Source organism: Atractosteus spatula, chromosome 23 (assembly GCF_055471065.1).
Source record: "Atractosteus spatula isolate fAtrSpa1 chromosome 23, fAtrSpa1.hap1, whole genome shotgun sequence".
NCBI lineage: Eukaryota > Metazoa > Chordata > Actinopteri > Semionotiformes > Lepisosteidae > Atractosteus > Atractosteus spatula.
Window position 1 is genome coordinate 12,073,962 of NC_142728.1, and position 26,973 is coordinate 12,100,934.

The following is a 26,973-nucleotide window of genomic DNA, read 5'->3' on the forward strand; positions in this document are numbered from 1 at the left end:
AAACAGAATAAAACATCGTGTTTTTTCAATGACAGTTTCCTCTTGAAACAGGCCAAACGAAATAACTACTCGAAAAACGCTGCAAATACCGGCCTTGAAAGTCTTCTGAGACACTGGCGACTTGATAGCGCCGTTTCAGGATTGCGTTATCTTTTCAAGGAGGAGGACGAGACCAATTGTGCAAAACAAAAAGTTACACAAGTTTAATGTAGGAAGTTGTAATGTTAGCCTGGGCTGGGGTGCCTCTGACACTAGGAACAGTACAGTAGACCGCCGTGTGGATTGGTACAGAATGGATGCTTTCTGGTTGTTACTGCTGCTGTTCCCTGTCCTCTTGTGGACGAACAGCACGTTTGTTTTTTATTTTAAGAAGGTTTTCTACGTTGTCTGGATGATGTTTCTGGCGATATTTGCAATCCCGATTTGTATTTTGAAAAGCGGGGGCAGGGATATCGAAAACATGAGGTAAGTTGTCTTTTATTTGGATAAATGCTGTGTGTAACAATAGAAATATTTGCAGACCACAAGTGTAGCATTGATACACGGTGGCTGTTTTGTAGAAGGATCCTAGAACTGAGGTCTGGAGAGTTGCAGTTAAAAATTCGACTGAATATCGCAGCCTTATGTAAATCAGTTTCGAAAATATGATATCAGATATCTCCAATGGGCAAGCATTTCAGGTGAGAAGTATTTTCTTCGTTCACATTGGAATGCTTCAAAGCCTAGCTGTTTCATATTTATAAGACACATGTGTAACGGTGTGTTATTCCAATCTGAGATGGCTGTAACGGGCCCAGAGGGTGGACATTTTCAAATTGCGTGAACACGTTTCGTAGGAATTTGATTTCCAGTAGTTAATGCAGTTCACAGCACTGCTTTGAAACGAAATATTTTAATGGAAAAAAGAATTACCTTTGGTATCGCACTACATAGTGGTACACGTGTCGCAAATTCCTTGTTATCTTACGTTAGATAACGTTTTCTGATACAGTAGCACTGTGCTACACACAGTAACCAAAGTTTCAAAAGACGTTTCCTAATTTTTAGTCTATTTCAACACAGGGAAAATTCTTCATTCCAAAAACCCTTCTCATCCCTTTTAATCGTATAGTGATAATAAAAATAATGACAATGACAGTTTCTAGCTGTCGGTAGAAAATCAGGGCTTTTTTACTACAGGAGAAAGTTTGGCTTCGCAGAATTGCAGAAGTGGTTGACCAAGACGATGATTGTGAAGTTTGCATTGCCTGTACAAGTTCTCCTGACAAATACTTTATTAATCACAATTGTAAAGATCAGACATTTCTAGTTATTATTAATGTTAGTAGTATCTACCTTCCTGAGAACCTTGGAGGATGAACGCTTGATTTACAAATTAAGGATTAGATGCCATCTTGATTTGTATTTTTTTTTTGCACATTAACCATATTGTTGTTTGGAACACGCCAAACAACAATCAGTTTCTGATGTCATATTTAAAAAGTGCTTACCCCTTTAATTATTAACAACTTCCAACTTAAGGATTAAAGTTCACATGCAAAAAGGACGGCATCATCTGTTAACAACCTGAGTCAGGAAGGATAATGAAATTACTGACGTGATAAGGTGAATTGTAGTAGATGGAGACAGATTAAAAAAAAAGGCCAACCAGAATACCAAAATAATCGGAATACTGCCCTATGGAGGAAAGGGAAAAAAATATTTCCATTTTACAACAATCACAAGGGTTCATTTCCAACAAGTATCACATTAGCACATTTCAATTTAGCTAGTGAAAAATATAGTGGTGTTGGTGTTCACAGCATTAGAAAGAGGGAGGCCTCCAAGAGTGTAATAATGGAAACACTGTGCACTGTACTGTGGAATTTGCCTTGTTGTGACATGAACAGAACCCAATGCTGTATGAGAAATATTGTTTCCAGTGGAGTGGAAACAGAGCGATCGACTCGTTAAGCAGTCCAATTGTATAGTTGTCCAATCCTCTTAACTGACATTATGAATTATTAATCTAGCCACTTCATTTTTATTTTAAATAAGCTTAACACTTGCATAGGGTTGGTTGTTAGTCCAATAGATATGATTGATTGTTATTAGAATATTCAGTTGACAGGTCTGATAGGACAGGACAATACAGCATGTGGGGTTATTGCATTATTTCTCGTGATGATTGTTGTCTCTGTTGCCTTGTCATTTGGAGGTAAAAAGCAAACCCCAGGAGCTATAGCTTCTAGCATCCGGTAGGCTTGGAATTCTGTGAAAGAACGTAATGTTTCAAATGTTTTGTGAATCCTTAGTTGTGCCACTACAGAATGCTAATTGATTTTGAAGGTTATCCCAGAGATGCTATAGTTGAATCCTCTAAAAATATAATCAGAATCATTAACATGCCTCCATTTTATTTGGCAATTGATGTATCTTTTAATTTAGTGAGGTTACAGTTCATTTACTATACCTATTGGAATTGAGACAAAGAGTCAAAGAGTAGTGACATTATACTGTAATTACACTAAACCGTCAACAGCTCAGATGTCCTTGTAGATTAACATTACCGAACACTTCAGGAACAGCAAAAGTCTCAAGAGATACGGTCTTTTTCTGTATCTTATTACATTGTGTTTTCTTTTATGTCTAACAAAATAATAATAAACTTTGGAACAGCTCTGCAATGATTACAGTTTTCCTGCAGTACAACATTTAAAACTAATTAATATTGTATATTATTGCACCAAAACGGAGACAGTCTCTGGGTGGTTACAGGCACCAGACCTCATCTAGTTCTGTGTAGCAGAAATTGCAGTATTTTTTTAAACCCTGAATCTACAGCTAAGCCAGTGTGCAGCAACATCTTCATTACACCCACCAAATGTGTAGAAAAGCTGACTCCATTATTCTCTCTGTAATATTCCTCTATTTATTTTGCCCTGATACTCGTTCTGCTCTTGCAAGCAGTGTGGAGTTTGCACTAAGTAATAGCAGGGCTTTTTTTAATCTAGGGCTTTTAAGCATTTAACACATAAAATCACAAGATTACATGATGGGTGCTTTGGGCTGCATTAAAAAAAATAACTCTTAAAATGTAAAATTTAGCTACCAAGCACCCATTGGAATACATTCTCCACCACTGTGTCATTTATTTTAGTTGTTTTGTGTTGTGCTTTTTGTGTTTGCTGTAGGAATTTGTTTGCAATACTAACAATTACTGCAGAAATTCCTTAGGTTTTAACCTTTTCATTTTAAAGGTGAACATTTGACATTTAGCTTACTTTAAGTTGTAAAGTGAAGTCCAGTGACGGAGATAAATAATCTCTTTGCATAATCTCAGACAACAGAACGGTGTCAGTTTCTCCCCTCCTACTCCTAATTCCTTTTCAAAATGAACAGATGCTGATCTCCTGTAACACAGGACTTTTACCATCTTTGTTCATGTTAAACAAGTGGAAAGATCGCAGTGAGCTGCAAGAATGTACCAGCAGAATTCCACCATTGATTTTGTCTTAAGTCTGGGTTCTCAGCTATAGAACATCAGAAATGCTCAAATGAGACAAGGCCATTTGGGTCATCAGGTTCTGTTTTTTTTTAGCCAGTACTGGTTGTACTGGAATAGACACTCCCAAGTATAAAATCTCTTTAACTTGGCACAACAGGTCTCAAACCCTCTTCCTGGAGGGCCACAATTTCATCCTGCTTTCTTTCCATCTGAGCTTCCGCTTCCAGTTAATTGCTTAATCAATTGATGAATGGCACAATTTTAATGCTATTTTCCAGACCTACAGCTCTTTAGAGGTGCTATACCTGTAATTCATTTTTTTCAGTTATCACCTGTCAGGGAAAAATTACAAATTAATTTCTATCTGTCAATGTCTAATTATTTTCTCACTAGGTTAATTGATTGGTTAAGCTCAGTTTTTAAAAAAGGAAGGTATTTAGGCCCTCTGGAATTTTAGATCCCTGCTTTACACGCTAATATATTGGGGTTGAGTTTAGCATTATTTCTAATAGTAGGTAAATTTTGACTAAGTGTACCAGAGGGTATGACATAGTTGTGGGGTTGATGGTAGTGAAGAAAAGGAAAGGATACTGTATTTTGAATTTGTGAATTAGTCTGTATTTATTGATTATCAAATTGTCTATGTAGAAAATTAGTTTAAAAAGGGAACTTAAAATGTCTCATTAAATTTGTGTAAACATCAGTCGTTAAAATGCTTTAATTTACTTAGTAACAAGAATTTCCCCCTTTGGAAAAATGTCAAAGTTTTGAATTGAATTAGTTTCTGAATTAGTTTATTTTCTTTCTAAAATAGGTTAGATGCATCCACAGTATCGGGAATTGAGATCAAAGCAGTATTGTGATCCTGAATTTGTTAGTGGGATATTGGGAATATGAGGTCAGTGATTTTATCTGTGTGTGTTAATTTTGCCTGCTGATTATACAATGCTCCACACTGGCCACTGCAGGCAAACTTCTTTTTGCAGTATGCAGACTAATAAAATAACATTTAGAATCTCCCATCACAGGCCTGTGCCTTGACTAGTTGTGAAAATTATATGGCAATTAGATAAAAAGTTTGTGGTTGTAATCATTTCTAATGCAGTTTGGATGATGGAATTGCATTTTTGTAATTCTACTCAAGACTCATGCAACTCATTTGTTTTTCATGAAAGATATCTTTATCACAATTCCAAATAAATTTTAGTCAAGAGTTTGATAACACTTCACAACTTTGTTTTAAACTTTTTTCAGTTAGTCAAAATATAAATGGTTGCAATGTAAGCTATGAGTGTATGACAATATTGTAAAATTCATTTGTTCCTGAATTATTGTTCATAACTTTGCTATGACAGGAAAGTAGATGTTATTACTTTGCTTGTGTACTGATAAAGATGTTGCCTTCAGTCCATATAAAATCCAGCAAAGAGAAATCAAATCAGGCATGCTGGTCCTGAGACTGCCATCTGTTTGCAGCCTCCCTAGTGCTAGCATCACACGTGACAACTGTGATGCTAGCTTCAGGATTCAACCCAAGCAATCCTTTAAAGCTCCTATATGTTAAATTCATAATTAAATCTGATGTATAGGTTGGGATTTGTTGGCCAGCTGGGGGCTTCTCTTAGCCTTCCAGCTAATACATGCAACTTCCCAAGTGCCTACAGACGTGGGTGATGTCACTGAGAGAAACATCATCCCTCCAGTTGGTGCCAGCTCTGCTGTCAGGTGCTGTAAAGCCTACAGTGTGTGAAGGCTTGATGGGTGTGGGGTTGGAGGAGGCTGTCTGTAATTTCTTGTTCTCCCCAAGCAGTGCAAGAGTTGTTACTGTAGACATTATGCAAAAACACAGTGTTATGTTGACATAAAGAAGCAAATGCCATTTCCAAATTTGCAGCATTCAGTTTAGAATCACTGAAACAACTTACACTTGAGAGGCATAAATTTAAAATATTTTTTACTCCAATTTAGCATCTTTAGTTGTCTTCACTTTAAGTCTGGTAATCATAGGTGCGCATGGATGGTGATGAACAGGAGTGTTTTACAGCGAAACAGGCACTGTTCAGCAGCATCCCTGTGTTAGCTAAAAGATATTGAGTTTGGATTTGTTTTTTCTCTTAAAACTGCCAAAAAGTTAAGTCAAGTGTAACAAATATGGTGTTTAAAGGTAGATGAAAACAGAAACACCTTTGGGTTTGTACACAAAACCACATTTGATATTTTTCTTTTCATTTTTACTTGCAGGGTGATCCGATTTCTAGTTAGACATGTGAAGTATTTTCTCGGACTACGATTCAAGGTGAGCGGCTGGAAACACTTACAGACTGAAGGACCCTACGTCATAATATCCAATCATCAGAGCTCACTTGATGTCCTGGGTAGGTCTCTTTTTTTAATTTGTTTTATTCTAGATGTTTAAAGGTGTTGTGAAAGCATGATGCATGAGGCATTAAAGTGGCATGTAAATGTTTGCTACAACCCTCTGCAGATGCTTGTGGTTAACTCTGCAATCCATTTATCATCATAGATGGGTTCTGTCTGTAAGTGATCCCAGCCATTCACCTTGAATTGTAATCATAAAACTGAGATCTTATATTGTGCCTAAACAGGCTTAAACAGGCAGGCTGAACTTATCTCTCCATAATTCCAAAGTTCACAGTGAGGCAGAACAGCATTAAAGATTTCCCCTTAAATTTAAATAAATTAACACGTATGTTGCAACTTACTCATTTTCTGATTTTAATGTTTAATTGCAGTGCAAGACAAAGAAGTTACTCTAATTGGCAGTTTTCTTTTCCTGTTAGCGATCATAATGAGCAGCTGATCAGTGTTTCTGATGTGATAAGTAGAGCTGTTGAAAATACCTTTTTTATTCACAGAAGAAAAACTGTGACATTGGGGTATTTAAATTACATGTTTAATAGACTGTGGAAACTGCCGCTGTTTTTCATGTTTCAAATACTCTTGGAACATACTAGGAGCGTAGACTGTTCACATTGACAAGTAAATGACAATTTATCTGTCATCTGCCTGAAAATGATCTTTTTGATTCCGTGCATTATTGTCCAAAAACATTAAATAGTTAGCTATGTATATTATGCTCAGAATCACAAAAATATCACCTCTGTCAAGTCTGAACAAGTTGTTATGTGTTTGGTTTAAAATTGTTGTGTCATATTCTTTGAGTGCGCTGATTGAAGTTACTTGTCATTCAAGAGCAAAACACATTTATTCTGAGTGATCATAGACTTAAATATTTAATATAGACCAACTTTCAGTGCCTTAATAGATTCAATATAAAATCTTGTCATGGATTTACTATCCATCATTTTTTGGTTATAATGTGATGCACTTTCAACAGCTGTTTTGATTAATTGACTAATTTGTTGTAAAAGAGTGGTGTCCAACTCCCATTCTGTAGGGCCACAATCCAGCAGGTTTGTAGGTTTCTGTTAATTAGCTGCAGATTAAGAGGTCAGAAAAGCAGTTCTGTAGTCCCCAGGTAAACCAAATATTAGTTTAATTAAGTCATCAAGAGTTGAGGTGTAATGAAAACTTGCTGATACTTTGCCCTTCTAGGCCTGGAGGAGGGCATGCCCATCCCTTTTCTTAATTTGTACCATTTTCTTTTATAACAGAAGACCTTATCATTAAAAAATCAAAATAGAAATATATGCTCCTTAAACTAATGTCATGTATAATGATTTGGACTGTGGATCTTCTTGATGAAAGTATCATGGAAGTTCTTTGAAGATGCAAAAGTTATCATTTCAAAATATATAAGCTTTACTTTTCAGAAGACTGGTTTGGCAGTCTTAACATCACCATGTTTTTAAAAGTTACAAACAGTACAGCAAAGACTTCAATTATCACTTTGGTTTTATACCTCATGAGTTTAAAAAAGGTAACACCCATTTTTAATTTGTAGTATCTGATGAAAAAAATTGTTTCATGCTTTCTTAACTAATTTAATGCTTTCAGTTGCCATTTCTTACACTACAAAAGCCAGGGGACAGTAATATTTTTCCAGCTTTCTTTATTTGCATTCATATACAGATGGATTTTCTCTGCTTTATCTCTTTCTTTGAAATAATAAGAATTAATTACCCTTTTAGTCTTATTATACTGTATGTACTCGTGTTCCAAGTCTGAATTTCAAAACTTACTGCCTCCATGTTAATTTAAATACTCTGCATTACTCTGGATAGCATTATGTACAACTGTGTTAAAAGTCAGATGGCAGAGACCATATAAACTTGTTTATATTACTGTTTGTGTTCTAGCATTAAAACTGACATTTTACCATCATGACAGTAGAAGTCTGGATTTCTTCATTGATGTATTTGTTTATGCAAACTGCTGATATCCAGTTACTGTTTCATTTCAGGAAAGAGATGCCATTGACACGTTATGCACCAGGAAATGCCAGGTCATGACTAGATACATAAACATGAACAGGTTGACATTTGTAGAGCTGCGAGTTGATAACCAGAGTTCATTGGTCTCTACTATTTAGAAACTACTATGATTGGTATATATGTGAAGTGGAAGGACAGACGCATAATACTGATAAGTAGTCAGATAATCACTTTGGGATTCTGCCCAGAGTTACCCTTATCTATCAGGGCCTCTCTGACAGCAGCACGTTGTGTGGAGGAGACTCAGCTGACCACACAGCATGTTGGACACTCCTTAAAGTTTCATTTGTTCAGCTTTCCAATGTTCCAATGCAGGGGAGAAATTCCCTTGTGGAGCCAGAAAATTAAAACTCCGACCTTGTGCTTTATTAATGGCTCTGGTGAAGCTGGCTTCAAGGGATGTGTGAATTTCATGTCATGGCAAAATAACACAGCTTCTTGATTCTATAAAAAGAAAAGTAATATTTAATTGGTATTGTTTTTTTTATTTCGACCCACTGATAACTGTTTCATTTCTACAAAAGATTGTAAACGAGCTAGCTTTAAAGTACTGGTCGCCACTGTGTCTCCCCATTCTTGTCCATGATACCAGTATAGTTATGTCACAGCTTGAACTTGAACTTTATTGCCATATGTAACCGGTACATGTACTGGTACAATGAAATTCTTACTTACAGAAAGTCTCTCGATTGTAAAACAAGTGTAAAAACACAAAGTGCAAACAGTGCATCAAGACAATATACAAACAAACAGTAGACAATATACAAGTAAACATGTAGACAGTTTGAATGTAAACACAAGGAACACAAGATGGCAGTTGCTCATATTCGGGGTAAACAACCCACTGAAACAAGTTCAGTTAACATGGAAATTACATTTATTAAAATGATTAATTATTATTAAAATAATAACTCCTGCTTCCTTCACTTAAAATGTACCTGCTTTCACAATGTGTCACTTCCTTAAAACTCACTTTTGTGAAACCTGAAACAGTAACACACCATGATATTGCACAACATATAACTGAATGCAACATATTGGATTTATAATTCATGCAATACAAGAAATCATGTGGAGGTGTCTCTGTTATACATTTATTTTTGGAATTTGCAAACCTATCCAAAAGGAATTAATGACATAAGATGTATAAAGCATTCTTCGGAGTGTACGTTTATCTACACTTAATTGTTTGCAGCAACTGAGTAATGTACAATGGAACTGAAAATAGTGTGGTTTATAGTCAGGACCATTAATGCAATGTTGGTATTATGTTTTTTTTTCCTTTGAGAACCAGAACAGATTTTATAGGGAGTGTTTTATAACCAAAAACCGTTCTGTTCATCAGTTTTGGTTCTAGTGCATCAACTCAAATTATTTAAAATGCAAACACAAAACCTGTACATTGAAATAGTATAGTATCAATTAGCAATATAGGCTTAATGGCTTAACCTTCGTTTGTTAGATGATTAATAAAGACAAAACAATTAACATCAAACAATCAGCTTTTGGCTAAGGGATTATTTTTAAATATGGCATTGATTTTAAAATGAAAAATGCTGAACCTCTCAGCTCTTTGAACTGAAATTTGAAGGAGGCACACAAGGGCTTGTTGATTTCAACTTAATTCCTGTCTACATTAGAAATACTGGCACAAATGAATATTGTATACCCACATAGTTTCAAGCCCAATTTTAGTAAGGCTTCATTCTTAGGCTCCTGCCTCTGCCTAAAATAGAATGAGGCACGCAACGCAGACATGCACATCATACACACCCAGCTGCAGAGCCACTCGCCATTTCACACAATGTAAGCTCCCCAGCACTTGACAGGAGAGGTTGCAGTGACTGGAGGAATGGTGCACCACTTACTGATGTCACGGCAAGCCTGCAGGTGCCTGACAAATGGCAGGAGCCACTTGTGCAAAGATGAGACAGTCCTGTTTGACCTATACCAACCCTTCTCCCTAGCTCTACCAGTTGTTCACTACTGTGTGGCAATCCCAGTTGCAGTTGTCCAGAGGCTTGAATTTGTAACTGAACTGAATCATAGAGCTAAACCCCTCTGAACAGGATGAGGCACTCTAAAGCTCCAGCTGAATCTTTCAAATTCGATCTTACACCATTTTTGGCTGGATTACATTTAAGATTTTTGGTGACTATTTTACATTACAGAGCTCTTTGGATCAGTTTGTACAAAATCGTACTGGTTACGTTTTGTGTATTTATTATAATTGTTTAATAGAATGGCATTATCTCTGAATTGTTAATGCTATCTTCATGCATCCAGAGTCTTCAAAAGTGTTGACTTTCACAAATATTGATGAGCTTTTTAAAGAAAATCTGCAAACACTTCTTGCAATTTTTACAAAGCCTTTTTTAATAAATGGCAGTTTTTTGTTCTCATGAATTAACTTTACCAAAAAAAAAAACCAAGACGCAGCTGTTATGTGAAACAAACTATTTGTCACATCTGTGTCTGTACCCCACTGAGCTGACTAATGCATTAGATTACAGATAATCAAGGCTGATTGTCTGTGCAGACCAATGGGGAAAGCTCAGTAAACAATGAGAGCTTAACAGAGGGTGAACTCTCCCGCCTCAGGGTGCTGTACATCGCAGCTGCATTGTCTGGAAGAAAACCAGAAGCTTTATCTAAGGAAGACAAGCAACATCATGTAATGTGCACACTGTTGCCACAGCTTCCTGTGACTCAGCCTTAAGAAAGTCAGCACAGCAGTGTGTTGTAGAGCTTTGCTATTTATTCAGGCACTCTAATCTGCTCATCCAAGCTTCAAGTAACTGATGGATTTAAAAAACAATTTGTCTGAAAGATTTGAACTGATGTGAATCAAGCTGTGATTCTCCAATGAGGGTAACTACTATGTTTTCCTTAACTAAAATGTTCGAATTTGAATCGGAGAAAAAAATTACCCCGCATATGCTTTGATAAAGTGTGAGGCATTTTATAACTTGATTTTATTAAGCCAAACAGTTTATTTGAATACATGTGGTCAGACCGGAACTTTTTTGTGCCACAGTTCGAGATATCAGATAACAGTACAAAACAAACTGGGCTTATCATTCTTTGAAACTTGCGTATTAACTTAAACTAGCATGGTTGTTGCTATGACATTTTCAAATCGGTGCAAACAAGCAGACCCCACATAAGTGGGAAAATGCAAAGAAGAAGAATAGGTTGTTGCTATGACCGTTTAAGATGGAGAATATTTCATCTCTTTTGGTTGATTTTTCCTATGAATATTTCCTAAATCTCTGCAGGTCTTGTTAATTCAGGCCTGGTAGATACTTGGAAACAAGTTAAGTAATGGTGATGGACTCAACAAAGCACAATGCCAGAAGATACAAAAATCTAAATAGATATATAGATATTTTAAATAAAAAAAATGTAGGTATTCTAAAAATCGGAAAAAGATATCTGTCTGTAATGGACCTCTACCTAAGCTAGCGAGTCGTTTTATCTAGAAGGGTTGTGTATTACAATTTTAAATTGTAAAATTTGAGACTACTCTGAAACCAAGCAGTGTAAAAGGTTTTTAAATCATAGTGCATTAACCACCATTAGCTGTCATCCCAAATAGCACCGCTGAGTTTAATTAAAATTAGAACAGGCATTTCACAAGAGAGAATCTTTCAGCACTTTGAAATGAGGTCACTTTTGTGATCTTGGTGCTTCCTGATTTCTGTAGAATTTTCCTGTAGAATGTTCTGTAGAAAATGTTTAGAATTCTATTTCAGACAGGAATAAAAAAAGATCACAAGGATCTCCTTTTTTTAAAAAGATGTAGATGCCGTTTCCTTTTCTATGCCTAAGAAAAAACCATTAGTGTGCTCTGATAAATGGAGCACACCTGATGTCTGTGCTTATATGCTTCAGCCAGTGTGGAAGGCTTTTTTATGTTTTTATTTAATTGTGGGTTTTTTTTTACCAGCAGCATACAGCTGTAGTCGTAAAGAAGCTAACTTCCTCAAACCTTTACTTTTCATGTCACTGGTACAGTCATTTTCAGAAAAAAAATCACTCTAGGTAGAAGTGGTAGTTTAGAGCCAATAATGGTTCTATGATTTAATCCATGAAAATCCATGTAGCTTTTCTGTGCCTATTTTATGGAAGAAAACATTTGCCTTTTTTTTTAACACCATCCCATCTCTTGGAACTTTTGTTAAAAAAACATTTAACAATACGCAGAATGAAAAGAAGAAATTAGAAATTGTGTAATGTTAGATGAATGTTTGACTATGCCATATAGTCATATAGACTATGACATATAGCCATCTGGAACAGTTGTTCAAATATATTAATATTTTACAGGAACACTGCATTAACCTTATTAACCTATTTCTGTCTCACTCAATATACACTAGTAGTGAATGAAGAACAAAAGGATGCACAAAAGTATTTTTTAAACTGGAAGCCTTCTTCTAAAAGAATGTTTTGGTATTACAAACAAAATACAAGAGAGAGAAAACGAACTCACTGGGGAAAAACACTTTTATCATGGTTATAATAAATGTTTAGCAACCTTTGATCTGAGATTGCAAAAGAATTACCAGATGTTCGGACATTAGTATGCACATGAAGGAATGGAAAAGCAAATCATACCGTTGATGTATAATTTGAATTTGGCACCGTAGGGTAAAGAAAGAAAATGGACATTCGTATAGCCATACACATTTTTATCTATGATGAATCTATTTATAGTTTTATTTATTGAATTCGGTTAAGTGAGTTGTAAATTCCTTACTAATCTCCTTCTACTTCTTTTAAGCTAAAATAAGTTCCCAAAAATGCGCAAAGTGTGGCGAAGTGCAGACTGGACTTGCACAGTGCCCTGCACCCCATTTGTGAAGTTCTGTTAATAAAGCCTGTGCAGTATTTGTGTCCCTACCCCTACTTTTTTTTTTCCTGTGACAGGCCTTTTCCTGAAGAGTTTTTGCTGAACAAAAAAAAAATTTAGTTTAGGGTATCAAGTGAAACAGATCGTTTCCAAAGACTGTGCACACTGAAATAGTGGCCACTGCAAAATGAAGAGCAAAATAAATGCTAAATTATACCATTTAAGATAAATGATAGGTATTTTAGTAACCCCTCTCCACTAATGGATGTTTCACTAGTATGTATGTCAAGCAAATAGTACAGAAGCCCAATATAATCATTGACTGTCATGACAACCCCTTGCACACTGAATTTGAGCATCAGTTTACTGTAGGTTGCCTAGATTAAAGAGCAATAGAACTAATTAATCTTTTCTTCCTAAGCTATTAAACTGCTTAATTTGGACAGGTGATTGTATATTTTACTTCATTTATATATTTTTTCTTTCTCCTCATGAATGTATGTCTCTTATTTTTAAATGCATTCATGTTGTGTTAAATGTATTTCGTAATGTGTTATGTTTTTTACCTGCCTGAAAAGCAAATTTCCCATCTGGGACAATAAAGTGAATTAAGTTTACTGACTGTTTTAAGGAATGATGGAGATTCTTCCTGACCGCTGCACCATGATAGCCAAGAAGGAGCTGGTGTATGCAGGCACTGTGGGTCTCGTGAGCTGGCTTGGTGGGATTGTCTTCATAAACCGAAAGAAGACCAGTGATGCCAAGAGTGTGATGATAGATGCTGCAAAAACTATGCTGCAAGACCAGGTACTGTAACTTCAGTTTTCCATTAATCTGCCTACACCCCTACTCTTTTGCCAACCTGTACAACACATCCTGCTCTTTAAAACACTCTGAATCAAGCATCTTTAAAATATTTTCTTAATTCTTGAAGAAAACGCCATCAAATTGCTATATAATCCAGCTATCCTGCTATCCCGGTTACAGAGCATAGCATTTGATTGTACATCTCAAATAATGAATGCACGTTCGTATAGTAATGACGCTACTTTTCCCATGTAATTACTTTGCAAATACAGTCATCATTTAAATGTCTTTTCTTCCCCACTGCTGCCTGTATAAATCATTGTATTAGTATGTTTTGTTCTTTTGGCATATGCTTAATTATTCCTCTATTTCTATGATATTTCTGATATTATACATGAATTTGAATGGGTATCCTAGGAGATTCCACATTCCACATGTATGCTCCTGCAAACCTCTGAAACAGCTTTTTTCTGAAGTGACTTACATTTGTGTTCTTTATACAATAGGTTATTTTAACGGGAACAGTTCAAGAGACGACGTACTGTACCTTGCTCAAGGGTAAAACAGTACTGTCCCACCTGGAATTTTAACACACACCATCCAATTAAGAGTCCAGAGCCCTGATGCTCCACACTGCTCTGATCAGCATTCCATGTTTTGGGGGGCATGGGAAGCTCTGTTCTGCAACTGCTGTCTGGGTTTTCCTACAGATCCGTCTCTGGGTTTTCCCCGAAGGCACACGGAACCAGAAGGGAGACCTTTTGCCCTTCAAGAAGGGAGCTTTCCACCTGGCGTTACAGGCACAGGTACGTTCTTGCAGTCCTGGACTGTTACTTCACAGATCCTATTGGTAGAGGCAGGACAAGCTGTTTATTTCTGTTTAGCTGTGATATCAGATAGGCTCTGAAGGAGGATGCAAACAGGCATAAATAAGGAGTGGAATATAATGCATGTAAAACAAATATGTTGTGTATTTATGCTTCTATGAAGGAGATATGTGCCATAATGGATAACAGTCTGCCTATTTAGTACTTCAGTGACTTGAAACAATCCCCCTGTACCTTATTATGTTGTTTTTTTACACGTCAAACATAATTTTTATCACATGGCTGAGCAATGACAGAAGCAAAGGTTACGGTTTGCAAGGCTTATGAAATCTGCTCACTGATTACAGATTAGAATGTCATTGGGTGAGAATCTGTTTTGTATCTGCCTGCTTTTTATTGGTAAAATAATAGGAAAAATGATAATCCTTCAGATTTATATTGCCTGTCGGACTATGGAATATTGAGTACTCCGATCTCTAATATTTATTAGAAGCCCTTATCCCCACATTTGAGACGATGCTAGTATTCCAGTAATGGTTCATGATAGTGCATGTGGGTGTGTGCTTAGAGAAAGAATGCCATTCTCTTGTGGGGAAAGATGAGCTAAAACCTTCAATCTGAAAAACATAATTGTGCCTCTGGGGGAGGAACATTTCAAATTACAGTTTGGTTCTCGTATGGTATCTCCATTAGAGCTTAGTTTGTTTACGTGTTTTCTTGTAATCTTTATGAAAGGATTCATTATACAACTGTATTGTTTTTAAAAAACTTATTTCCACTTTCCCATTTTGCATTCCACTAATTACAGTGGTCAACTAAGATGCATATTTCCCATGGGCAATTAAAGCAGATAGCTGACAGTTGTGAGGAATTTGGCAATGTTATTGTACCATTCACTTGCAATCCTGTCCACCAATTTGTCCTCTCTTTATGCTCTTGAGAAACTAATTTGAATTCAGACTCTAGGTGGCGCTAATGTTCTGTCAGCAATACATAGGTCATAAACTAAATGTGGAAAACAAGTACATTTATGCAGTACTTTTTCATGTCCTGAGCTTACTTTCAAGAAGGTAAAGTAGTATTCAGGCTTGTTTTTTTAATGCTTTATTCAGTCCTATATGAAAGTGCGTTGGGGAAAAATGTAGGATACTTCTATAAGATGAATAACAACATTTTTCTCTGACGTGGAAAGCACAAAAAACTGTTTTGGAACGCACCTAAAGTCTTTGTGTTTGACATTGTCTAAAAGCCCAATGCACTGTGGCCCTGAGGAATTGTGTTGGCAGAGTCTGCTCTGGAACATCTGAAGCACATTCCACTGCAGTGATGTGGTAGTCTTTTCAATCAAGGAGCAAGACCCATGGGGGGTCATTCTCTATAAAAAATGAAGAGGAATGAAACCTTTATTCTTTCATTATCAGCATTCTTATCAGAGCGTACATCTCTGTTGATTACTTGGTAAAATAATTTAACATATTAAAAATATCATATGAGCAAAAAAAAAAGTACTGTTGCTTCATGTGCTGCATGTTCTAGTGCCAGGTCTGCTTGGATACATTTTCTACCATCGCTCATTCATACATCTAATTGCAGTACTTTCACAGCATTTTTAAAATGCTAATTTAGAACTACGCCCAGTTTGCAGCCAGGCTTTGTCTGATTTAAATTGCTATAGTGTCCTTTATGGGATTTGGTAACTGAGTTGGCTTTAAGCATTAAGAGCTGGGCTATTTTCCTGCCTTCCCTTCCAAGTAAGAGTGAGATTCTGGTGAAAGCATCAGTGTTGAGTCTGCAAAGGGCATTTTCTTCATTCTATGTTGAAGATGGTTGCAGCAGTAACTGTCTGGTTTGGGTTCAGGAAGACTGAGCACATTATTACAGTATAAAACAAGACTGGGGACAAAACAGTTCTGTTGGAGATCTGCATAACTTGAAGCTGTGCTTTTTTAGAATGAGCAGAAGTGACTTTAATAAACATGGCTAAGTTGGAGGGAAATGTGGAAGTGGAAAAGGGGACACATCTGGTGGTATATGGGTGAGAGGACCTGCAACTCATACATGCCTCAAACTTGCCACCAGTTTCAAGGTTGTCACAAATGGGCACAGGTGTGCACACCCCTGTTTGAATACCTGAGACATTTGCACACACAAAGTAAATAAGAAAGAGGGATAGAATTATGTGGGACTTAGAGCTTGAGTGGCATTGTATTGTTTTGTATTTATCATTGCTTATAATGGAAATATATTTATTAATTTGTTTCACTGTGATCTACTACTGATGTACAATAGATTTTTATAGATCAGTAGTAAAGAAATAAATACCTGGACTTCTCTTTAGTCTAAGGGAAAGATTCCTTTAACGTTTAGGCTATCAGAAAACAAAATAAATCCATATTTAACTGTATTTCAAGATTCATTAGCCTGCTAACCTGTGCTTGGGTCTGATTTTTTTATGCAATAATAACAAATGTTCTGTAAGGTTGCTTTAATTTAAAAAAATGAATGGGAGAAACTTTTTTATTATCGTGTACATCATATCAAGTAGCAGGATTTTGCGTACACTTAATTTTATATTTTGGGTCTTTATTTAAAAAAACAAGGAAAACTCTGGAAAACACCTGAATATCCACAGGCGTAGATCATCAAAATACAGAACCCCCATTAACTCAAAGCTAAATGTTACAGGAACTTTTTGATGTGTATATTAATGACTGAGGTCTGTACACTGCATTTGGGGCTCCAATGTCTTTAGGCAGTTCATGTGCTTCTGAAATGATTAAACCTCTGTTGTGTTTCCATTATCTCAAAATGGAAGCAAGGGGAGGAGCAGTCTACTTGCAGCATTCTGCAAAGCTCAGGTTCATTAGTCTGAGCATGTGGTGACCTCAGGGCTTGGGAACTGGCTGAGAAACTAATGTACAGTTACAGTGCTGTTCCACCAGTAGATCCCTGCGAATCCTGCTGCTTATATAAGGGAGTCTTCATATGGTGCCAAGACTAATGGGAACACATCACAATGGGGCTAAATTTAACAACATGCTTTAGGGATTTTTTTAATTCATGTGCATGCAGTTGCTCAGCATCTGTCCTTGTCCTTATGGCAACTATTTTTGTTCTGGACGGGATGTGTTCTGTTAAACTTTGGAAGGTTTTATTATTAGAATGGCTATCTAAAATGTGTCCTTATAAAGAGGTTTTTCAATGTTGAAGTAGGGTTGTTTACCTTGTGTCTAGTGTGTACTACAGTATATCTCTAGCTTTTGTTTTGTAAAGCAGCTGGTGTGAAAATTGAAATACAATACAAATACAAAGTACCCCCATTCTTTTAAGCAAGTTAAAATTATCCTTTAAAAATTTCTGCATCTTATTTTATCTTATCTTCTTTGCAGGCTCCAATTATTCCAGTTGTGTTTTCCTCCTACAGCAACTTCTACTTGCGAAAAGAAAAGCAGTTTAAATCTGGTATGAATACTTCTCTTTTGTTTTAATTATGTTTAACCCCTGAAATTGGAATATTGAATAGGGTAGGATTGGGGTCTGTATAGTTACAGAGATCGAACAGAAGAAGCTGTTCATCTGAAAGCATAGGGGAGATTTGCATTATTACAAGAGGAAAGTATTCAGAATTAAATTGCTCAAATAAAGTAGTATCAGGCATTAATTTCATTTCATAAGGAATAACAACATTCAAGAATCAGATGCTTTGTAACAATTTGAGATTATAAGGAATGGAATTAACCAAGGGGCAGCTTTAGTGGTGGAGATAGGCTAGGCTAGATAGGCTAGGTGGGATGCCTGAAACAAAATGCATAAAAGATATGTTTGTGTATTCATATAAATAGTGAATATTTGTAGTGATAAAGATTTAAAACGGCTGGGTGGAACTGGCTTGTTTGTCGTCATCCCACCCCGACTTGAATTAAGCACTTCCATTTAAAGATCTCAAGTTCTGAATCGGTCTTAGGGTTTGGTTACTTATAACCCTCAACCAGTTTACATCTGGCTGTCTAGTTTTCTCAGTGTTTACCATGATAAAAATTAACTCTGAAACAATATTTTATCTAAAAGGTAACTGGTTTAATTCCATAAACCATTTTGGTTTGTGGTTTTGGATTCAAAGTTACCAAAGGAGCAAGCAAAGAAAATCTGAAGTTACTTCCCATGGGTGTGGATCTGTGGCATCGGAGACTCTCAGTTGTTTCACATGGCATGGGATAATTTTATTAACACAGTTTGGGATTTCCCATAGTTTTTTTTTTCAGTTCAAGAAACTTTGCCCTGTAATGCAATCTGTGGTTATCATGGCTTACTCAGCTCTTATACCAAGTGTTTTTATTGGCAGCTGATGAGACTGCCAACAGAACATCCAGCTCCACAGTTTTGCCTCTTCTTTCCTGTTCTGCGTTTGGCATTGGCATCAAATTGTATTAACTCGGTTACTTGACTGGTGCTTTTATCCAAAGCATATTGCCTTTTTTCTTTTTGTATTTATTTATACAAATGGGCTTGCTGTAAAAATTTGGATAGAGGATCTTGATCAAGGGTCCAGCAATAGTAATCCACCTAGGATTTTAGCACTGTCTCCAGTAGGGCTGGGCGATATGGCCAAAAACATTATCACGATAAAAAGTTTCATATCAGTCGATATCGATAATTATCACGATAAATGTCAAATCATATTTCTTTCAAGTTTAAAGGCAGATTTTTTTTTCTCCTGAGTGAAAGTTGAAGAAACCAGTTAATTGGTAAATTAAACAACTCTTTATTTTAAGAACACAAACACTTGCCAAACAGTAGAAACATTAAACAAATCTGAGGTAGAGAGTATTCAAGTCTTTTTTATGTCAAAATATGCATGAGTAACATTTACAAAATAAACATCTTAATAGAAAAATTAAATACTGCAGTGTGATAAGACACACATAGAAGATGGCTCAGACAGACTGCAAAGTTTAAAGTGCTCTGTTTTATGTCTGATCGTAAAAAGCCAAAATATCTCCAAATTACCGAAGTTGAATGACCTTTTCTGTCGACGATGTCATCGTCCTTCGAGCTGGTCGTTGGCAGCACTACATTTGTTTCAGTGTCGCTCATTTCTCCGCTCTAACTACAATCCTGTCAGCCACCACCGTGTGGGTAAACAACACCACGTTAGCTGCCCGGTCTGCAACACGCACGCGCACTCGCACAGTATTTTGTGCGCATGCGCATATCATGTGCAAAGCATAAACATATATATCGAACATTTATCAAACTTTTGTTTAAAAATATATCGAGGAAAATTATATAGCGATAATTATCGTTATCGAATTATCGCCCACAACTAGTCTCCAGATGGAGGTCCAGATCCCTAGCCTTTGCTCCAAACTGCAGTCTTATTGGATTTGTATACTTGGCTCCATTCTTCCTGAGATCTTAAGCTTGTGAATGTGTGAACACCAGTAAGGAGTCTGTATGATTGACCGTGGGGGATATTCAATGCAGGGTGTTTGCTTCTGTTTCTCCTAGGGACGATCACCCTCAAAATCCTCCCGAAAATTGAAACAAAGGGTATGACAACAGACGACGTGTCGGCTCTGTCGAACAAATGCTACGAGATCATGCGTTCCGCTTTCATGGAGATATCGGGACAAGACAGCCAAGCCAATGGGCCATCAGGTCACTGAACATTTCCCCCAGCATACATTTGAAGCTTCCTGGGCACAGAGCCATGCAGTGGGACCTCTGCTGATAAAAACAAATAACTACACTTGCTCATGTTTCACCTGTTGTGGCATGCTAGCGATACAAGCATGTTATGGGTTCTTTCATTGGCGTTAAAAGAAAAGGGAAGTAGGGGGAGGGGGTTGAAAAGGTTAGGGGTTGACTGTAGGAGTTTGAAGTATTGTTCAAATTCCTGTCGAGCCACTGACTTGCCCTGTAAGCCTATCGACTATCGGAAGCACCCATCCATGCTTCAGTCTGCCACATCCAAAACCCCAGAGGGATTTGATACCGATCAGGGTAACATGGACTGTAATCTGGCTGATCAGACTGTACCACATGCAGTCATGCATGCAAGCATTGGGTCACTCGATCTAAGTTATTGTTTTCTCTTTAATAATCAGTCTGCTTTTTCCCCCCAGTTTCGTGTCCTAACCAATTCTGATCCACGTCATTTCCAAATGGAATATGGTATATCAGTGGATTATTTCTTGCTTTCACCCTCCTGTTCCAGTCCTCCCTTTATCCCCATCCACTTCTGAAATACATTCCAGTTCTTATTCCTGTGCAGGTGGAGAGGAAGATTAAAATTTAACCTGCAACTTCTCAGCACATATCCCTGTGATGTGTTCTCCAGCTTTTGTCCAACAACAAATTCCAACATCAAGAAAAAAATGGCAGATTTAGTAAGACACTGTGCAAAGCACATGTTACATGCTACTGATATTTCAAAAGCCTAATAAGATACTACATGTAACCAAAACAAGTGTTCCAAGTTGTATACTTCCAGATTTATTTTTATGTATTTTTTTCTCTCCCTTTGAAGAACCCTCTCAGTCAAGCTGTATAAAAGTGTCAAAAGGTCAATCCAAACAGTGAAATGTTCAAATGTTACTTTTCCAAAATGCAGTTTTCATTTTGTGCCACATGAAATCTCTAGATGTAGAAGTGTCAGGTGATTTGAAAAGGACTACTGGAATTACCTGGTGATACTTAGTTTTGAAACTGGTTTGAAAGGTTGAAAAAATGCATGTTTGGTTAAGATGCAACAACATAAATATCTTGCTCAGTTGAAATCCCAGTTTGGGGCACGTCAGCAGTGTTAATGGATTTAAACGCTCTGCTGGGACTAATTTAATTATTTTATCAGTTCGTTATTGAAACTTTTATTGGATAACTCTTGACGTCATTCAGTTTTTTTTTTTAATTTCCAGGATTTGAGTGGATTGGCAGAAGTTTCAGAATGTGTCATGTGCCATTTCCACTTCCCCCTGGTTGCTGCAAATAAATTGGAGTTGTAGTTAATTACAGTTAGAGGAATGGGCAACCAAAGAAACAACATGATGCTACATCCTGTCCAAGTGCATAAAACCCTGTTAGATCTCCCTGAAAAGGAGTGATGCATAGGAAGCAACTCAATTATCAGGCCTTTGTTCCAGATAGCTAATATGACAATTAGTTAACCCCCTTTCTTTATTTGTATTTGTAAAGTACATATAGTGAATATCATAACACCTAACATTACAAGGAGGAGTTCTTTCTCTTAACAACACTAAAGTTATTTTTGAGAGAATACAGTAGAACTATTGAAGCTGCTTTGTGCTATCAAGGCCAGATGGGAGAGGGACAGACTACAGTGTGGAGAATATTTTTTATTCTAATACCGATGCTGTTAAAAAAAGAACCTTAATTGTTACAGCAGTTCACTTATTAAGATTTTTATTTATATCAAAAGGTTAAAAAAATCAAAAGAGGAAAACTATTCGAAAGGGAAAAACAAACCTGTCACTTGAAAACATCTCTATGTTAGCTCTTCTACAGAATGATCTAATTCTGTAGGTGTCCTTCCACAAAAAAGAATAAATCACCATGTACTACACACATTGAAACTTACTGTGGAGAATATTCTAACAATTATGTTGATTAAGCTGTGCTTTGCAGTTAATGTATCAATATTCTTTGTGCTGGATGGAAAAGTTTGGTATGGTCAAGTTTCAAATAAACTGGTGTTTTTGGTGAACATAGTAAAACATTTGAATTGATGGGATCTGTATCTGGGATAGTGATCTCGATGAACTGCTTGTACTTTAATTTGCAGAATTGAATGATGTCTTGGGAGGCTGATTATTTCAAGTAAAATACATGGCAGGGTTTTCTTTATTGAAGAAAAAAACATTTCAAGTTAATGCAAGTTAACTTTTTAGTATTTGTTTTATTTATAGAGCTGTGCAGTAACCCTCCTGAAACATTTCTTCATGTACATTACTGCATTAACATATTTCAGTTAGATAGATAATGTAGCTTAGACTTCACTTAAATGACAAATAATCCTCCACTGTGACAACTCATCTGGACATGGGGATCGGGGATCGGAGTTCTGGAAAAGATCATTTCCAATGCCAATGATTTATGAGATACAGTTTGAATTGGGAACTGTGCAATACTAAAGGCATAGTCTTTGTATTGCAATATAAGTTTTGGCACGTTAATTAGCATGAAGTACATTTTCTGTTTCAGAGCACAAAGCTAGAGGTGCTTGGAACTGACTACTGTATCAATAGTCCATGGTCCCTTGAACTTGTGAGGAAATAGAGCAAAGCTTTTGAAAGCCGTTTTTGCTCTTATGACGCCTGCTGGGAGCTTGCTAGTAATGCACCCTCCCTCAGCACACCAATAAAAAAAAACCTGCAAAATGAGGTCTTTCTGGCTGGTGACTGCTTTTGTTGTCCGTTTTCAACAAAACGGTTTTTGTTTGCAGAATATATTAAAGGAGGCACTTATTCTAGTATTTGACTATGGTTGGTAAAGAGAAAAAGAATGTTATTTTGAAAATATGTTCTGTTTGCAAAGTATCCTACAAATTCACCAAAGCTATTTAAAATGTAGGCTTTGTGGTAGCTTTAGAAAATGCTGAGAGTATCTGTATTTTAAATACAGTGGAATATGTGCTTGTGTGTACGTGTATATATAGATCTGTGTATATACATACACGTGTATATGTTTATACATACACATGCATAAACTCTTGTTGTAATATCTCATTATGTTCAACATAATGGTGTTGTTTTCACAGAATCTGGCTAAACCTGTTTAAAAATGCCTTGAAAAATAAATTTCATTTTTCCTATGGGAAGTCCTCTTTCTGTAGTATTTTTTTTCTGTTTTCTAATGTCTTGTCTTAATTACTAAGTGTTAAATTAGTCAAAAGCGAACCAGTTTTGATAAAGTACCAATACCAACACAGTGATTGGAGAAAAAATAAAAAGCTAATTTTCAATACTAATGCAGTGAAAAAATGTTTTTTTTTTAGGGAACAAGGGACGGTGGCTTCTTCCTGTAAACTTATTTTATTATAAAAAAGACAGTAGAAATACATGTATCTCATATCTACACAAGCACATGAAATTATAACTTAAAAACATAAATACAAAACTTCCAAGTGAGAGCTGTAGCCAGTGCTTAGGATAGACAGTGGAGGACCTTAAAGCAACACATCAGTAAAGTGAATCTGAAATAGCAGAAAATGAAATAAAACTCAGATTTATGTTGAAATTAAATTGAATAAGAAATGTATTGTGCCACTGGAGGATTATTTAAAAATTTGTTTTAATATCATGTCTTAAAAGGATGGAAGCATTCTCCTTAGACACACCTAGTGCTCTTTTTTTCCACTTTTCAATATGAACATAATTAGTTATTTGAATCTTTCCTCAGAGTGAATCGGGAAAGATCAAACAAGTGAGAAATATGTTCTTTGATCTGAAAGCCTATTGATATTCTCTTCCGCAGTCAAACATAATCCAAAAGAGGAAATTGCGTGTTTGGTTTTTGAGCCTTTTGCATTTTCCCCATTATCTGTTGTCCCTGCAGGAACCTAAAATCAAAAAGAAAAGAATAGCTATTAATAAATCAGATCTTTGAGAAGTGTTTCAATGTCATTTATGATTAAATCACACTTTGTACATCATATTACATCAGGTTCTGGGCCTTTGCTTTGTTTTTTTAACACCATTTTCACTTTCAAGTTTTTATTTATTCTAGGTATAAAATCCACCTACAGTAAAAAGAAAAGAAATAAGAGGAAAGCTCTATATCGCATTTGTATTTGCCCACAATCCATGTATTTTGTATCAATGTAATCCATGTATGTTATTGTATCCTTGCCGCTAGCAAACTTTTAATCCAGGCTAGTCCATAATATCTCAAATACTGTAACACAGACCATATAAAAGATATTGTTTTGTATTTGCACATTTGTCCAGAATTAGGGCTGTTATTTTTTTATATGTCATTTCCAGTCTCTTAAAACTATCCATCCTAAGATCATTTATTGTGAACTGAGATGATTAAGAATCTTGTTTAATAAAAGCCTGTTTCTGAGTTATGCAACTGTTTTAACCTTTGCTGTTCACATTCAAAGGATAGTATATCCTTTGGTGTGGATGCCAATATGCTTCTCTTGCCACAGGCCATTGATCATATTTTTGAAGGCTAGTACACACAGATGACAAGATGGTTAAATATAACCTTTTCAATGTCAAATGTGGATGATTCTAAAACACCCTTTCCCTATCTTACATTTTTCTTTACCTCCTGGCTTAAAGGCTGAAAAATCCTGCCTAAAAAAAAATAAAGGATTCAGTCTTATATTATTAAACTATTGTACTGCAGCCAGCTTAATACAGACCAAAGGAAATTGTAAGATGCGATATACATCACCCTTACATTGTTAAAGGTGACACTGAGGTTAGGAAGAACTATAAATTAACTTTTATTGGGTTCAAACTGGCAAGCATGGGGAACAACAGACATTATACAGTATAATCCCAAATTTCTTCCATCATTTGTGGAGTCACCCTCTCTATCCATTGTGTCTGCTGCTGCACCAGCTGCCTCCAGATCCCATGGCCTTTTCCTCCCACCTTTTTAATGGGACAGGTCTACTTCACATCCCCCCCTCCTTTCTCACACACACACACACACACACACACACACACACTTCTGACATACAGTATGTGATAATAATTCCCTACACTTATATAGTGCTTTACTATATAACCACCAATGTGTGGCCCTCACTTGGATGATACAATGGCAGCCAGAGGGCGCCAGTACGCTCACCACACACCAGCTATCCGTGGGGAGGAGAGCAGAGAGGTGGGGGATTATTAGGAGGCCATAATTGGTAAAGGCCAATGGGAAATTTGTCCAGGACATCGGGGTGATACCCCTACTCTTTTCGATATACGTCCTGGGGTTTTTAAAAACCAAGGAAAGATAGGACCTTAGTTTTATGTCTCATCAGAAAGATGGTGCCTTTTTTTCCCTCACTATACTGGAGCATTAGGACCCACACAGACCAGAGGGTGGTCCCACTGACACCTCTTCCAGCAGCAACCTTAGCTGCTGGTCTTCCATCCAGGTACTGGCCAGGCTCACACCTGCTGAGCTTCAGTAGGTTGCCAGTTGTGAGTTGCAAGATGATATAGCTGCCAGCAATACAGTATGTACTCCTTTTCCTGTGACTTGTGTGCTGATGGATCCACTCCCCTGACTGCAGGCTCTAAGGCTAGTTCCTCAGACAATGGCCTGGTTCATTAAACACTATCTGACGATTTTATTTGCTCGTTTTCCCTAACCACCAGACTGATGACCCTTCAAGGATGTGAAGGATGCGAGAACGGAGGGCTCCATGTTGTGAGAAGAAATTAATCTTTTTTCTTCTTTATAAACAAGCTTAGAGGAAACTTGAGCAAGATTGCCATACAGGTAAAATGGAGAAGGTGCCACTTGTCCCCTTTTACATGGCTTTTTACTGCTGCCCCGGCAAACAGTGACTTCATAAATTACACTACAGTAGAAAATTTATTTCCTGAATTAAAGCCTTCTAGTGTCGGTTCCCTATAAGAGCTTATTCAGATGTACCCTGGCCGTTGTGTACAATCCATCACATTCTGTTTGGTGTAGATGCTCAAAATGTAAGCTATCCTGACATTACTTGTTTGGGTTTTAAATGCTTTTCAGCTGCTTTTAATTTTTTTATTTCATGGCTGTTGCCTCTCAATTGAAATTGTAATGGATAAACTACATTTAATAGTGAAACAATTACTGTAGTTCAAATAAGCTTGGGATGAAAAAGAATCGCCACAACAATTGCTTAATTGGTCCAAAATGCTGCTAAGAATGCCATAAAATTTTTTTAGAAAACAAATATGCTGTGGTGTCAGTTAAAAAGGCAGCCAGTGTAATCATTGTGCATTATACAATAAATGGCTTAGCTGTTTATTATCATAGTCTGTATTTTAAATGAGGAATCCTAATGTAAATAAGCTATAAAACAGCTGAAGATAATTTTGTCATTGTGACAAAATGCTACAATATCATAAATCTAAATGTTGACTTTAAAATTAGATACATTTGCAATGCAAAGCAATACATAAACCTCATCCACAAAGTTATGCGAAGTGCCATTTTCCCAGCCAAAGCCTGTCTGTGAGTTAATTTCTTCTAAAGCCACAGGGATGAGCCTCAGCGGATTGCGACGGGCTGCACTGCCGCCATGCTGGTTACTCACAGGTCTCCAGCCTCTCCTCCAGGAAGCCGATCTGCTCGCTGAGGGAGTCAATTCGGTCCAGCTGCTGAAACGAGTGAGACAGGAAGCTGGCCCTCTCGGCCACCCCGTCCTCTGGCATGAGGGAGAACAGGCTGTTGAAGGGGGCGAGAGCCAGCTGCAGTTTCTGCCATTGCCCACCAAAACAAGACGAGAGAGGTACAAACTCAGTGAAACATTTCTCACTCCTAGATCCACAATCCAAAATGAGAAGCTATAACACTTCCACTGTGCCATGAGTCCCTGGGTCAATATCTCAGCAGCAGTGA

At 36.8% G+C, this 26,973-nt stretch overlaps 2 protein-coding genes across 4 annotated transcripts in view; one reads left to right on the top strand and one right to left on the bottom strand.

Annotated features, from left to right (window-relative positions):
* agpat2 (1-acylglycerol-3-phosphate O-acyltransferase 2 (lysophosphatidic acid acyltransferase, beta)) lies at positions 1 to 23,221 on the top strand. The gene is made up of 6 exons (XM_088940307.1): positions 1 to 465; positions 5,729 to 5,862; positions 13,389 to 13,564; positions 14,275 to 14,370; positions 17,781 to 17,853; positions 19,900 to 23,221. Exons 1-6 carry the CDS (start codon positions 293 to 295, stop codon positions 20,055 to 20,057), a joined length of 810 nt encoding a protein of 269 aa, XP_088796433.1. The 5' UTR covers positions 1 to 292; the 3' UTR covers positions 20,058 to 23,221.
* Positions 22,292 to 26,973, bottom strand: part of egfl7 (EGF-like-domain, multiple 7) — a 23,876-nt gene continuing 19,194 nt past the window's right edge. For all 3 annotated transcript variants that reach the window (XM_088940304.1, XM_088940305.1, XM_088940306.1), the window contains 2 exons: positions 26,669 to 26,831; positions 22,292 to 23,968 (listed from right to left, as the gene is read on the bottom strand). In XM_088940304.1, coding sequence (XP_088796430.1) covers positions 23,946 to 23,968; positions 26,669 to 26,831 — 186 coding nt within the window. In that variant the 3' untranslated portion in view covers positions 22,292 to 23,945. The remainder of the gene's footprint in view (positions 23,969 to 26,668; positions 26,832 to 26,973) is intronic.